The sequence below is a fragment of the Acomys russatus genome, chromosome 11 (genome assembly GCF_903995435.1).
Source record: "Acomys russatus chromosome 11, mAcoRus1.1, whole genome shotgun sequence".
Lineage (NCBI taxonomy): Eukaryota > Metazoa > Chordata > Mammalia > Rodentia > Muridae > Acomys > Acomys russatus.
The window spans coordinates 1,033,852-1,050,369 of NC_067147.1; the positions used below are offsets into that span (position 1 = coordinate 1,033,852).

At 40.6% G+C, this 16,518-nt stretch overlaps 1 protein-coding gene across 1 annotated transcript in view; it reads right to left on the reverse strand.

The window, feature by feature from the left end:
• Mrps9 (mitochondrial ribosomal protein S9) overlaps window positions 1-16,518 on the reverse strand; it is a 57,723-nt gene that overhangs the window by 9,018 nt on the left and 32,187 nt on the right. The window contains exons 3-7 of the mRNA XM_051152695.1: window positions 16,348-16,410; window positions 16,241-16,271; window positions 10,000-10,079; window positions 1,585-1,652; window positions 827-902 (exon numbers count right to left, since the gene is read on the reverse strand). Of these exons, the coding sequence (XP_051008652.1) occupies window positions 827-902; window positions 1,585-1,652; window positions 10,000-10,079; window positions 16,241-16,271; window positions 16,348-16,410 (318 nt within the window). The remainder of the gene's footprint in view (window positions 1-826; window positions 903-1,584; window positions 1,653-9,999; window positions 10,080-16,240; window positions 16,272-16,347; window positions 16,411-16,518) is intronic.

Below are 16,518 nucleotides of genomic sequence, written 5' to 3' on the forward strand. Positions count from 1 at the left end.
AAGACAAAAATCCACAAATTTTACAAAAATTAAAGGACTCAGCAGTTCAAATCCTAGCAATCACTTCCAGATCTGCACCAGCCAAATTCCTGACACCTTGTCTAAGCAAACTGCAACTCTCCCAAGCACTGGACAGAGCTTAAAACCTGTACGGTGCCAAGACACTAGCAGTAGGATCTGTGAGGATAAATTGATGGAATCTATTCACTTGCTTTGAGAATGCTGGGCTCTATTAGAACACTCAACACAATAAATAAAATTAAGATCTAAAATAGGGTCATAAACTTTGCAGGGCAGAGTCATTGAGGGAGTTCATTCACCTTGGGTTCCTAGGTGGCCCTCCAAGGATTCTATGCCAGCTTGTAGCCAGCATTCTAAGAGTCTGTGAAACAGCTGATGTGCAGCTCCCCCCCTCAAAAAACCCTGGCCTCACAGACCTGGCATATGACTGAGGTAAACCAGGAGGTGACAGACAGCATGAAGGTAAAGATGGGCTGAGTCCGCTTGTACTCCATGGCTCCCCGCAATTCATTATTAGCTTATACATTTAACTATGGCCTAATTGAAAAGAACAAAAACCAACATCTGCTTTACTCCCTAAAACAACTGACAGGAGACATGAGGGCACTTAAAAAAGGAAAAGGAGGATCTAGAGACTAGATGTGTCATTTTCCTACTGAAGAAATCAACAAGGGCTTTATGAGAACAAGGGTAAGTGTCTGGGGACACCTGGCTCTGAGAAGCATCACTATTCGGATCTTAGTACAGCAATTGTCTGCCTTCTCATGACACAGGTCCCCTTAAATTAAAAAGATTAATTACTCACATCTTGATCTGACAGTTTTTCCACTAACATTTCTTCTAGTTCCTCCTTAATCAGCCATCTGCTGCCAATCAAGTCTCTGTTAAAATATCACATATATTTTTAATTAAGCATGCAATTAGAGTTATATCACAAAAGATCCTACATACAGTAGCAATTCATGATGTGGAGACAAATTTTCATGTTACTCGGGAGTACTCCTACCTACACCATTTTGGAGAAGCACTCCATTCCCTCGATCTACTTTAGAAAAGACACTGTGAGCAAACATTCTGTTTTAAGCGTTAAATGTGTTATTAAGAAACTTCAGTTAAAAGCTACCAGATTCCTTAAAGCTTAAAACTGCCTGGGTAATTTACTCAGAAGACATACAGGGCACAGTGTTTTCCTATCAACTGACTGAGTTAGTAATAAAAGTCCCAATAAAAAAAATAAAAAAAAAAAACAAAAAAAACCAAAGCCACAGCCACAAGCTGAACAAGCCGACTAAGATGTCTTCTGCACAAGAATGAGTCTGAGCAGGTCTGTCAAAAGCTGGATGCGCAGGCTCATGGAGCTGACTGATCGGCTTTGCGCAAAACACTGAGAGCGCATCACAACCCAAGAGTTTAATCCATACATTTGGAATGAGGTAACATAGAAATAAGCTCTATACATTGCTTCTTAATTGAAAATCACCTACTTAGAAACTTCACTTTAGTGACTAATGCTGAATACTGTGCAAATGGTATTCATGCTAATAACGAAAAACAAGAACTCACCTGGGCTCAGTTTGTTCTGAAAGTGGAGCTCTGTGCTTTTCTAGCTGGAGGACCTTTCCATATACTTCCTAAGGCAAACACAACACACAGCTAACATGAGAGGGATGGTACAGTAGACCTCATAATATATTTTGTCTTTTTTTTTTTTCTGAGCACGCCTTATGCTAGCGCTCCTTCCTCAATCTAGCCTCAGAGTAAATATGCTGAAATATGTTTTAATAAAACTAGTTCTGATCTGAACCAAGGGGCAGCAATTTCAATGAGAATTTACAACACTTTAACTGACTTAAATGTCTGTAACAACTTTCAAACCCACACGGGTATGGTTAAAACAACTAAAGTGTAAAAAATGTCTTTTCCTTATAGTTTCATAAATAGGATACAAATTTTTTCTTAAGAAAACAACCCTAACTTATGTAGCAATTATACCCCTTACTCGTAGACCCACTGAACTTACGGCATCTACAGCTTAGCGATTACCTTACTTTTAATGTTACAATCTAAGATTGTAGGAGACTGGCAGACTGTATTAAGAGTACTTTTAGCTGGAGCATGTACTGCGAGGGCCTGAACTCAGGATGGATGATGCTAAGCCAATGCTCCGCCACTGGCTTCTCACAGCTAACACCGACATGTTAGGGTAGTGAGTAGTTCTCAACCTGTGGGTCACAACCCCTTTCACAGAGATCACCAAGACCATCGAAAGCACAGATATTTACATTAAAACTTGTAACAGCGTAACATTACAGTTATGAAGGAGGAAAAAAAAAATAATTTTATGGTCGGTCGGTGGAGGAGGTCACCACAACATGAGGGACTGCATTCAAGAATCTCTGCATTAGGAAGGGGGAGAACCACTACGTCAGGGTAAAACTCAGATCAGAATGTTTTCAGCACAATGATTTCTAAAAAGCAGTTTTAAACACTTCTCAACACTCTCAAGAGGTAAAGCCACACGTACCAAGTGGACAGACAGCATGTCAGTGTGTAAGTGGCACTGCCTCGGCTGGTGCTTCAGGAAAAGAATGAGTCAACTAGCCCTTGGACTTGAGACTGCAATAGCTAGAAACATGACTTTCAAAGGAAGACAGGAATGTGTAACTTATGAGAACACTAACGTGGTCAGAACACACATTCCTCTCTTTGAGGGATGCCTCGTAGAGCCTGCTCTCCCTTTCGACTGCCACATGGGTTCCAGAGTCTGAATTCAGCAAGTGCCTCCACTCCAGCCATCTTGTAAGCCTAATTTTCACTTTAAGTCTATATTTTTCTATGAATATTCCTTCACTACACCACTTCTTTCTGGTGTTGTATATACCCATAATTACTCACACATGATTTAAGAAATGAAAAAAAGAGCATGGTGAGTGTGCATCAAAATGGCAAGCACAGTGAGCTCTGATCACGGATTTTTTTTTTTCAGTTCTTATGATGCTTTTATGTTCAGAATCAAATAGTACATAGCATATTTGAATACAAGAACAATGAATAAATATATATTTACAGTAATAATTATATATGAATAAAAGCTAATGAAAACCAATAGGTGATTGTTCTCATTTCTTTTCCTAGTGCTGTGATAAAAAGCAACTTTAAACACATCAGTATATAAATCACACATCAAAAATTACAAAACAAAAATTGTTACATCAGTAGATATATTACATATATCCATTCATACGTATCAATTTCTTTCATTATATTAATTTTTAAATTTTTGTTCAGTCACAGTATTAATGTTTGCCTAGGCTGGCCTACAATTTACTATGTAGGCCAGGGTGGCCTCAAACTTTTAACTCCTCCTGCCTCAGATTCCCAAGTATTGGGATTCTAAATGTGAGCCACTGTTCCAGTTCAAAATCTGGGCTTCTTAAGCAGGAGGTTCTGGGAGAGGAATCCAGACCCTCAAGCATGCAGGCATGTCTACCCTGACCTATACTCCCGGCTGCATACACTGTTTTCAATAAGGAAATGCAGGCAAAGAACTTCGCACAGCAATGGCCAAAATGCTTTCAATGGTCAAATAAATGAAAGCACTGTGTTGGTGTTCCACTGCCACGCAATTCCTTCTGTTAAGTCTCAGAAGCAGCTCTTCAATCTGCCTTGCAGTTAGCTAAAAATATCAGTTCTCTGGGAAGTAAATTCTATAGCTTCAATTCCCTGAAGAAATGTGTTCAGATTTGCATAGAAAAATAGTTGAGGGCATAAAATATGCCAGGAACTGTCAACATCACTGGTAGCTTTTGTATATTACTACATTTCCACTTAATTTTTAAGGGACACTAGAGAATTAGAATGACCCTACCTACCCTAAGCTTATATACTGTACTTAATAGTGTAATTTCAAATATGACAGGAATAACCCAGATGTGAAATGCTGAATCATTAATCACAGCTATGATTAATATTTCATAAAATCAAAGCAAGCCTATCCACCCCTTGTGCCATCCGATTTCCATAATGTATGAGTCAAATTTGGAAGGTGCCTTAATTTGAAAATACCAGATGCTCAGGTTGAGAAAAGAAATTCTTAAACTAAAAAGCCTTCCTGGAGGCTGAGCAGTGTGCATCTCCTCAGCACCCTTCTACGGTCTGTTTGGGTTATACTAATCATGTGGAAATTCCAAATTTAGGAAGGGTAAACAGATAATAGTTCGAAGGGCAGCACCTGAAAAGTCATTTGCATCTGGCATACAAAATAGTAATAATAGTAATCGCCATTTTAGGTAGTTCAATCACTGACAGTTTGCAATCTGTTAAAGAACCACAGAGAATCAACTACTTAAGTAATAATACCTCAAGTGTTTTGACCACTGGTGTAAAAAAAAAAAAAAAAGACACAAAATAAGCACCAAAATAAGCCACCCCTCTGTGAATGGTCTACCTATCAAAAAGGCCATTCAACATAAAATGGCAAGAGTCTTTCCTACAGGTCAACATGTGCCACTCTAGGAAGTTCACTGCCAGCAGCAAGGACATCAGAATGCTCAGGACTCATATCCCACAGATTTGTACTTCTTGAATTAAGGCCATATAATATTTGTACCATTACAAAAGAAGTAATCTCATAGAATTAACAGAGGCAGCAAGTTAATTCCTATTTTTAAAACGTTTTCCTAAATGTACCTTTGAGTATATAAGGTATACAATAGTAATATTCAGATATGAAGAAAATGTATATTAAAGATGGCTCTATATGGTACACAGCTTTTAAAAAGCAATCACTCCACATAGTTGTTAAACAGCTACTTGGTCACAGTTATTTTAATTCCATGTTTAAAGACAGCAGCACTACATCCAAGAGGTTTAAATATTCGCCACAAGATCACAAGAAGCATTTACAAACATTTAAGCCAAGCACAAATGCCCTAATAGTTCGCCCCAGGACCCTGACTTGCCGTCTATAGTGGCCTAATCAGGCAGCCCACTCTTGAGGCAGAAGAACCGGGGTTACTTAAGTTGTCAGAAAAAAAAAAAACAAAAAACAAAAAAACAAAAAACAACTGCAGAATCTCAGAAAGGCCAGTAACGTTTACAAGGCAAATGAGCTCTGTTTGTAAAACTTACCGGGGTCAGAATGCAGTTTTTCATTCTTCCTTTGTACTTCTTTTTTCAATTTAGCCCAATAACGTAAGTACAGAATGAACTATTTAGTCTTTCATTTACTACATTTTTAGTAAAAAAATTTTTGGTCAAGAACCATGTAGTTCCTTCAATTTAAGGAAGCATTTTGAAAATATCCCATTATTTCTATAAAATTAGCTGCAAAATATAAGTGAAGCTTCTACACAATACTAAGTTTCTGCTCTGGTTTTCAGAGATGTATATCTGTCTGGCCTCCCCTTAAGGGATGAGTAAACTATGCTTATGTAAAAATCCCTAAAACTAGGGGTTTATTTCCCTTCTTTGGAGGAAGTGTGGCAGGGACTGTATACAGATTTCACTCTTGCATAGCCTGTCCCAGCACAAGTTTCATGGGACATCAAATGAAGTCCCCTTTCTTGAAAAGCATTTCAGGGAAAGTGCACTGCAGTCATGTCTTAGTGAACGCATTTGACAAAGGGGTTCTGTAGTGAGAATTTTGTTTTCTTTAAAAACACAGACATGTTATATGAATATGTTTTTGTTTTAAACCCAGATATGGAATATGGAGGTGCTACAGATTGTCCACAGGACCTATGATTTGTCTCTTGCTCTGGCAGGGGGGTGATTCTGCCAGCGGGGTAATTCTGCCAGCTGAAGACAGTTTACATTTGGAATTCTGGAAACTCGGCAGAAGGTTTTTCGATGCCAGAGCCCCAAGAGAGGTGGGGCTGCCGCTGCCACCCCGATGCTCATGTTGCTGGTTGGAGATGACCCCACTACAAGATCAAACTTGCTGCGAGGAACAGGGAGTGATCTAATTGACACCCCCTTTCCCTTCTATCCTTTCTTTCCTATCTAGTGTTAGGGCGTTATAAAGGATTGGGGTGGAGAAGGGTAGTAGGAAAAGGAACCCAATAAAGTAGCCAAAAATATGGCTATAGGGTCCCCAGTCAGAGTCTGATAACCAATTCCCAAAGTGAGTTGTAAATGACTTTTGTTACAGTCTGGATAATATTGTCCCCAGCACCCTAGGGCCCATGTATGAAGGCTTTGTCTCCAGGGTGGTGCTGTTGAAAGATGACACCTAAAGGAAGCTGGATCCATAAGTCATCTTCTGCTCATTGGCGCATGACTCTAAAAGAAACCCATGGCCCCTGGTCTCCTTTATTTCACTTCTCTATTGCAAGATGAACAGCCCTTTGGCACATGTCCAAAAGAATAGCCATTGACTTAGACTCCCAAAGTTGTGCCAATAAAACATCTTAAAAACAAAACAAACAAACAAACAAACAAAAAAACCACAATTTCAACTTCCTTCTAGTAAGTGAATCCCATGAACACAGTCTACTACACCTGCCATGGCAGTCATCTTGAACAGGCTTACACTGTTCTAGGAAAGCAGAGCTAAGGCCACAGGCCACAGTAGCCTGCACTGCTGGTCCAGCCCTCTGACTATCCCACTGAGTCATACATATGGATGATGTCTCTCTCACCATCTACAGCTTGCATATCTGCTCTTTAGCAATTCCATTTCACAGGGATGGAGTCCAGAGCCTCATACTTACTAGGTAAGTAGTCTGCCACCCACCCATACCCTACTTTCTTTTTCAAACACACACATAAAACATCCTTTAAAATTCTTCTTTGTCCTATAACTTTGCTCAGCTTTTTCAGGAAATTTCTTTTATTCTCTCTTTCCATTTTTCTGCTCTTGAAACCTAGACTGCAGCTTCTTATGCCTGAGAAGTATACAAGTCTTACTCTTTAAATGGCTGCTGAGGGAGCAGAAACCATACATTTTCAGTAAAGAAGGCAGGTCCAGCCAATGCTGTCAAGCACCTAGTCCCTTTCGGCTATTTAAAGCCGCTCTGCAAAACCCAGAAAGTCTCCTACTTCTTGAAACCACTTTTTATTGTTTAAGAAGTTATGTCAAGATTGCTTTACACCTTTTTATTACATACGTACATCTCGCTAACTGGGTTTTTACTGATTTTCTCAGGATCCTGAAGACACAGGAGTCACTATGCCCACAGTAGAATTGGAGACCCAATTGACCTACAAATGAACCCTTGGAGTGTGACACAAAGTATAATCACCCCACTGATCAGGAACATTTCTTTTACTTTACACTTTTCCATCATGTTTCATTTCCTGTTAGGAAAAAATAAGTTACATATTCCTTTTCATTGTCATTTTTCCTCAAAAGTCTCATTACTTCCTACAAATTGATGAGCCAACTGTACATGAACTGGAAATAGTGGCTACTAAAGCATTGTATACGATCCACCACACCCCACCCCTTTCAATGTGAGACACAGTCTTGCTGAATTTCTCTATTAGCCTGGAATTCACTGTGCAGATCAGGCTGGCCTTGAACTTGCAGCAATCCTCCTGTCCCTGCCCTAAAAAGTACTGAAGTTACATGCATGTGTCATGCCAAACTATATACTGTTTTCTTTCCCTCCTTTTTTTAAAGGTAGAGTCTTCCTATGTAGTCCTAGCTAGTCTAGAATTCACTAGACTAAACCAGGCTGGCTTCAAACTCAGAGATCTACCTGCCTCTACCTTCGCAGTGTTGGGATTAAGGCACATCTCACTAGGCCCAGCTTACATGCTGCTCTTAGTGTGTGCTCTTAGTAGTGTGCATCAGAGCTACCTCAGACCAGTTACAAAGAGGTACGTATATATGCTTACTATGCAAACAGCCTTCCATACTAAGAAGACTCAGCACGACTGCAGGCCATAAGAAAGGTTAACGGGCTCAGAAATGTCTCCTCACATTGCTGCACACAGGCATAAGATCAGTTTCCTTGTCAAAAAGTCTGACCATCCACTGCCCTGCCTCACACAATTATGGCTGGGCACAGACAGGGGAAAGGCTGTTTGGCTGAGTGTCTTTTCCCCTGTCACCTTGGGAGAAAACTGTATTGGCAAAATCAAGTGGTAGTAACAAAGCTTCATTCCTAAGGCTTTGTAGTCTGCCAGTCTACAGGGCTGTTTCCCCGTGCTGCCTGGGGACAGAGGGAAAGAACTCCCACTGCAGGGTGTTCTAGCACAACAAAGGACAGAACGCTACAAACTGGTTGGTTTCGACTGGACTTTGTGTGCAGTGCTCACTCTTCTGCAGGCCAAGCAGAAACACAAAGTCCAAGCACCTCAGAAGCCAGTGATTTGTAAGATTTAACAGGTGACGTGGGTGTGACTGCTCCCTAATTAATGGCATTGGCCATAAGTGATGCTGATGTAAGTGGCAAACATTTAGAATTTCCTGCTCTAATGAAATTTAAAAGCCCAAAGAACTCTTCTATGAGCAACAAAACCCAGCCCAATCCAGGAGAAGAGCATTTATTAGTCACATATAATTTGACATTTTAGTCAAAGTACGGTAAAATCCTATCCCATCGGTTTCTGGAGCAATACCTTTTAAAGCACACAAGCAAACTAAAAATAAAGCTAGGCCTCTTACACAATGTGTAATTTCTTCATTATGATGGAATGCAACAGAATATCTTGCCCTTGGGTTGCTCCATTTCAGCCAAAACAAATGCAAATGGCTTCCCAGATGACAGCTGTTTGATAAGGCTCCTCTGTGAGACCTGCGCGCTTTACTTTTTTCCGTGAAACTTGGGATGAAGGCAGAAGGCAGGAAGAGAATTAATGTAGCATACAGTCTAAAGGCAATGCTACAACCGTGATTAAGTAGAAAAGTTAAAAGGCACAGATTTTCCACAGCTTCGCTGCGTGCAACCCATCCGTGTAACAAGTTGACAGGCCTAGCGCGTCAGCTCCATCATCCCCTCAGACAGCTAAAGCGCGCACTGCATCCCTTTTCAGGGGAAATTTGCGTCTGCACCATGAAGCGTTGTACATTATTTCTTAGCACTGCAGGGGGCTCAAGTCCATATGGAACCTTCACAAATATTACCACAGATCAAACCAGCGGCGTTTGGAGGCAGATTTGACATACCTATTTAAATGAGCAGCAGGGGTCCTCGGGCAGCCGCGGGCTGTGCGAGGGAGCCTCCGTGGAAGCTGGAGCACAGCCCCATTACTCAGCAAAGACACACTCTACATTTGTCATTCATTTCATTTCTGCCAGGGCAAGAAGCTCATTTGCCCAAGGTCAACAAAAAGCGAAAAGAAGGTTTTCTTTTTTTCCCTGAGAAATAAATGTACCTGACAAGTGGGGATTTCATCCTTTGGGTTTGTGAAGCACAAATAAACAGCAGATAGGTCTAAAGGCACAGGAATGAGTGCAGAGGGTCCAGGCTCTGACTGTGGATAGGGAAAGCCCCATAAATACTTCTATAGCTTTAAAAATCATATTATGGATAAAACAGAACTTGACACCATGTTCTAAAAATAAAACGGGTTCTGTCTTTTAAAAATGGTTAAGGCAAAAAAAAAAAAAAAAAAAAAAAAAAAAATGCTTCCTGGCATCCAACTTTTTTTTTCTCACAGCATTTTGGGGACTGCCCTCAAATTCACACTCTATCAAGCAGCTCTCTTTGAAGCCAGCAGAACAAGTTTCCCAGTATACTCAAAGGCAAAGCACAGCAGGGCATCACCCCTAGGCCTCTCTCACTAGATGCACCACCAATGGAAGGCCCAACTTTAACAGAAGCAGAAGCAAAGCAGTTTCTGGAGGCACAGGTCCCCTTGCCCAGAGGACTTGAACTTGTGAGCAAGTTCAATTTTATTTTACGGCAACAGCAGAGGCAACACAGTAAGGAGGCCTTTCATCAGCAGTCTCATCTCAACAAGTCCTTTGCCCATTATGAGATTGATCTGATGCTGATAGTTTTATAGCTTATAAAGAAATATACTTACGTGCATTAATGAATAGTATGCCTGTTTGCCAGTATAGAAGAGAAAATGAAATGGGCGGCCATCTTCTCCCCACTGGATTGCTAATGAAAACAAAAAACACGCAGAGATTAAACCAAACTACAGTATGGGATACATCTGTGATTCAGATTAGCTTATCAAAATATCTAAAATATCAAAATTATTCATGTTTAAAATTCATATATTTAGCATATTTTATATATAAATGCTTAGGACAGCTACTGTTTCATATCAATGATCATAAAATAATGTCTTATTTAATAAAATATTAAAGACTTTTATTTAAAACTAAATGGATTTTTCATTTGTTTTAAAATAAAATCTCCTAAGATATCCCAAATCACTTTGTTAGAATAAAAATATTCAGGTCCCACATTTTTCAAGAGAAAACTGAGTGTCAGTGAGTGCATTTGAGATCTGAAGCAGGCTCGGTGCTGCACATCTGCACTGGGGAGCCTGCTTGTCATGGTATTTATTCCGACCCCATGGTGATCTACCACTGAAAGTTTAAAACAGCCACCAGCAGAAGAGGCTCAGGAAGGAGTTATAGCCAATTGCTGAGCAAACTGAGACACAAACTCCAACTCTTTTGCCTACTCTCTGCTGAGGCTCTTCTGAACTGTTTTTAGTGACTGTTAAGGACTCCATCCTTATCTGGGTGTGGTGGCACACAAGTGTAATCCCAGCACATGGAGCACAGAAGGGAGGACTCTGAGTTTTGAGGCCAGCTCAGGTTGCATAGGAAAATGTTGTCTCAAGAGAAAAGTCATATTCCTAGGTTTACTACATAGTATAAATTTTCTTTTTCAGTTACTTCCTACTACTTTAATTTAGAAAACTTTATATACAATTTGTAGTGGATGTAAACATGTTTTTGTTTTGATCCCAAATGTGGGATAGGTATTGGATGTAAACATGTTTTTGTTTTGATTCCAAGTATGGGACTTGTGAGAGAACAGGTGATGTTTCTCCACTTAGAAGTCGAACCACTTAGTTGGGGGTGGGGGCTTGGTTGTTGCCAGCTGAAACACATCCTAGTATAGACTGAGAGTATGTGTGTGTGTGTGTGTGTGTGTGTGTGTGTGTGTGTGTGTGTGTGTGTGTGTGTAAGTATGTATGTGTGTATGTATGTATATACACACACACACACACACACACACACACACGTATATATGTATATGCCCAAAACAGGAGGCTGGGGCTTTTTGGGTATTGTTTGGCTGCTCATCTCTCCACTTGAGAGGCTCCTAGAGAAAACCGCTCCAGCGAAGGCTTCGAGGCTCTGGGCTCTGGCTGTTGCTCCGGGTTCCGGCTTCTGTTCCAGGGTCCAGCAGTAACTTGGATTGATTGGCTGGTCTGCTGAAATCCTGCCGACTACAAATTTCCCCATGTCCAAATGCATATGCAAATATGCATTAACATAGTTGGACTTAGTAGTTTTAAATGGTTTGTGTCTCGTCAAAGACATCAATCAATACGACTAGCATCATCATCCAATCCAATATTTTTTCCTTGTGTGGTTTTGGCTACTATAATGTCACTGGGTGGCAAGATCCTCACATAACTTCCATGTTTTACATTTTACCCTTAGCTCTTCTGTGGCATAAGCACTTTTGCTGCTGTTGTTTTAATCATTTTAAAAATTAACTTATTCAGATTACATCTCAATTTGTATCCCCTTGCTTATCTCTTCCTGTTCCTCCCTTCCCCTGCCCTTTCACCCTGTTCTCCTCCCTAGGTCTGTGACAGAAGGGGACCTCCTCCCCCACCATATGGTCACAGCCTATCATCTGGGTAGGCTGCTTATCCTTTCTCTGAGTGCCACCAGGCCTCCCCACCAAGGGGAAGTCGTCAATATGGGGCACCAGAGTTCATGTCAGAGTCAGTTCCTCCTCTCCACATGACTGTGGTCCCTTGGCTAGATCTGAGTAGGGGTTCAAGCACTTTTATAAAGGACATGACTTAAAATTTTCAGAACTATTCCACTTTAATGTCTGAATTCGGATGTCCAAATAATAACTTACCAGTAATGGTCTAATACAATTTTTTGCTTATACTTTGTCAGTTTCTAAGCAGGCAGCCATAATCTATGAACAGTAACTGAATTTCCTAGTATCTCTGTTGTTTGTTCTGACGTGCTGAGGACTGGGCCCCGAGCCCTGCACATGCTAGCTATGCTCCATCACTGACGTACAGCCACAGCCTTTGTCTCCCGTGGCCTTGAATTGGCCTGTGTGTCATTCATTTCCCTGATGATGGTTCTGACCTCTTCCCTTTGTACAGTTTTCGTGTATGTGGTGCTGGGGATGGAACCTCATGCATGCTAGGCAAGCCTCTGAGACTGAGCTGCATAAGCACCCAGTCCTATGTGTTTCTTGTACAATTCTAATGGTTAAGCTGCCAAATAATTGTTGGTAATTGATGTATGCTATTTCTGAATGCAATGGGATTTAATGACAATTAAAGATTTGATGTTTCTGTTCCCTCATGAAATGTCCTACTCAAACAAGAAAGTTTCTTTACGCCGGGTATGGTGGCACACACCATTAATCCAACACTCAGAAAGCAGAGGCAGATGCGAGTTCAAGGCCAGCCTGGTCTACAAAGCAAGTCCAGGACGGCCCAGGCTACAGAGAGAAACCCTGTCTTGGAAAAAAAAAAGAAAAAGAAAGAAAGAAAGGAAGGAATGAAGGAAGAAGGAAGGAAGGAAGTAGGAAGGCAAGCAAGCAAGCAAGCAAGCAAGCTTCTTTACATTACTACTTTAAACCCTTTTACCAAAACCAAAAAGCTCTATTCTGTTCATTGTTTTCCCTATATAAATGTTTTTTCCTTGAATCAAAATTAATTACATTAATACACTGATTGATGTTTAACCACACTTAAAATTCTGAGAATTTTTGGTAGTCTCTTAAAATGTCCTCCTTCTCAATCAGGAGGCAGAGGCAAGTGAATCTCTGAATTTGAGGCTAGCCTGGTCTACACATTAAGTTCCAGGTTAGCTAAATAAACAGTAAGACACTGCTTTCTCAGGGGTGGTATTAAGAGGTAGGGAGCTTTATTTACTTTTTATGTAATTCATGTCCAAATTTAATACTTATGTGACTTTGTAAGTGAATAAGAAGCCTTTTTTCTTTTTTGGTCTACAACAATTTATACAATAACAAGTTTCCTGTTGCTTCAAGGCATAACAGAATTCACTAACAGGCCCATTGATGGGATAATACTTTTTTAGTAAACCTGATGATCTGAGGCCTGGCTGACTGCAGTCTACCCAGAATTTTCCCAATTGGTGTAACTATGACAATTAAATTACTCTTTAAGCTACCTGTCTGAGAGTGTGGTGGTCACATGTTTGTACCATGAGTCATTACTACCTGTCTAGGCACCCTTAGAAATTACAAATGGGAAAAATAATAGTTTGTACCTAAAAAGGCTGTTATGAAAGTTTTGAGATACAACATGAAGCACTGAAGAACAGTGCCTGGCTTACTCTAAGATTCAAAAAGTGCTACTGTTATAACTTAGAAGAGCTTTCCAATTAGCATGAAGTTACTATTTTATATTCAGACAGCTTAGCCACCTTGTCCATAGAGCAGCCTGTGAATGCTGCCACTTAAAAATGTTAATACTGGACCACAGACAGCTTCCTGGCTAAGCATTTGTCTGCCTGGCATACAAGGGACCAAGGTTCAATACATATATACATACACACACACACACATACACACACACAAGCATGCACCCACAGGAATAATAATAAAAACAAGAAAATATCTGTAATATTATTCTCTGACTTTACTAGCCTTCTTAAAGATTATTCTGTGTTGCTGGGCTTTTAAAAATCTGTCATCAATTTAAATTTTCTTTTACTTAGTCTTTCTCAATCACTAACAGCCTATGTGGCGCCTGCATGATATAATGACTATATTCTAAGGACTTGATGGGAACTGTCAAATACTTCCAAATAGTGTGTAATTTCAATTTTAATCCAATAGTGATACAGGTCTATTGATTTTAAGTCAGAAAATTTAACTGATATAACTCTTAGGATTTAATTTTTTCCACAATGTTCCATTTCACTGTGCAAACTTGTACTCCTATTTGGTAGTCATCTGCATACAAAACATATTCTTTGGATTTGTGTCTACAATTACAAAACCATGATGTATTATTTGAATTCTTTACCCTTAGTTAACAGCCCTGCTTTATAACTTGTCAGTGCTAAGTGCTTGGAACAGAGAGGCTCAAGGTCATCAAATCCACTTACTGGACAACAGCTTCTATCAATACAAACACTGTTGTCTCACTGAACCATCCCACCTCCTCCAGTCCTGGGCTGTCTGTATCAGTGCCCCTTCTTGGCTCTGTCATCAACCTGCTACGTAACTTTATTCTCCCCAATATTTTTACCACTTTACAGGACAGGTGTTCTATGTTAACTCAACTAGATGCTTCCGCCGTCTTTCAATAAACCAAGAGGTGACACAACACAAGTACCGCCCCCAGTCTAAAGTTCACTCTTGCTTTTCTAAATGCATACAAACTGATTTATCCTATAAAAATTACAATAAAATTAAGAGCAGAAAGCCAAACTTCTGTTATTTCTAAAGGAGCATTGTTAAATACACTTAGCTGCAATGGTAGACAAGTCTAGCAATATTGGCATATTCTCAAAATCATACATGGGCAATTTGTATGGATAGCCTGAAGCTTCCGTGTCTTACTCTGGCTGCTAGTAGTAATGAGAACATGATACAGAGGAAGTATGATTTGAAGGAACCGAGAAGTCTCAGAGGGCAGAAGTGACACACCTCACAGAGATACACTAAGAGTTGGAGAGGAATAGGTAGGAAGCCTAATGAGATGGAGCAAAGAGAAGTCAGTGAGAAAAGGAAGAATAAATTGCTGCTCTTCCAAACACTTATCAGAAAACCCACTAGGTACAAGTTACTGTGCCTCACACAGATGACTGGACTCTACATGACACTATTATCTTCAAACTTGATGTACGCTTGTACACAGCATTCACCCATTTTTCCAAAAGCTATTTGGAACAAATGTTATCTGTGTTATAATTGATCATATCTAAGAAATGAGAAATAAGAAACACAGGACACATTTAGAAAGAGACTTAAAATACTTATGACAAATCCAAAATAAAAGTGACTTGAAGGAGTGAAGAGAGGGCCTGAGAGATGGCTCAGTGAGTAGAGTTCTTGCCATCAAGTCTGATGACCTGAGTTTGAGCCCTAGGACACACTTGATGCAAGCAGAGAACCAGTTACTCCAAGTTGTCTTCTGATGTCCATGTGTGTGTGCATGCCTATATGCTTCTGCTCAGACTCGTACACACACACACACACGCACACACACACGCACACACACACAAACGCACACATATATGTTAAAAGGCATTTTTTAAAAAATGAATGAAGTGAAACACTAGGACAGAAAGAGGCTTAAGGTGAGTGGAGCAGGCCTGTGACCCCGTCTACACAGAAGGCTCAGGCGAGTGGAGCAGGCCTGTGACCCCGTCTACACAGAAGGCTCAGGCGAGTGAAGCAGGCCTGTGACCCCCGTCTACACAGAAGGCTCAGGCGAGTGAAGCAGGCCTGTGACCCCATGTACACAGAGGGCTCGGGCGACTGGAGCAGGCCTGGCACCCCATGTACACAGAGGGCTCAGGTGAGTGGAGCAGGCCTATGACCCCGTCTACACAGAAGGCTCAGGCGAGTGGAGCAGGCCTGTGACCCCGTCTACACAAAGGGCTCAGGCGAGTGGAGCAGGCCTGTGACCCCGTCTACACAGAAGGCTCAGGCGAGTGGAGCAGGCCTGTGATCCCGTCTACACGGAAGGCTAAGGCAAAGAGCTAGGAGAACAAAAGCGACTAACACTCCATAGTCTGTAAAATTATGTCTCTTAAAAGGGAGAGCAGCAAGACTTCACACAGACGGGCTGATGAGTCGTCTGCAGGCCTACACCCCCAAAGTCCTTCTCCTAGATGCCTAGAGGAATCAGAACACAAGTGTGACATTAGCACATCCACAAGCTTTAACTTGATGTCCTATACAGAATCTGCAAACTCAGGCCACTAATTATTATACAGAGTTCTTTTGTCCTATGTCACATCCATTGTGACAAACTGTTGATGTGTAACCTAAAACTATAGTGAAAACAAAACAAAACAAAAAACCCAAACCATTTCAGTCTTGAGCAAGCTTACCTCTTTGTTTTGGGAATATTTGTTCGGGGTGCTGTAAAATAAACGCCAAGTGTTAATAGGCAGCCTCTATAACACATAAAAGTAGCTTTAAAAGTAGCTTTGATTACCTTCATCATTGGCCTGGCTTGCTTCTCAAACAAACCACTTGGAAAAAGGTAAGCAATAGCTCTCTGAAAATATATACAAAGGTTAATTAGCAACTGTTATAAAAACACATTCAACTTATAACTAAGTTATGGAATGCTTATTGTCTACCAGACATTGAACTAGAGTTTTCT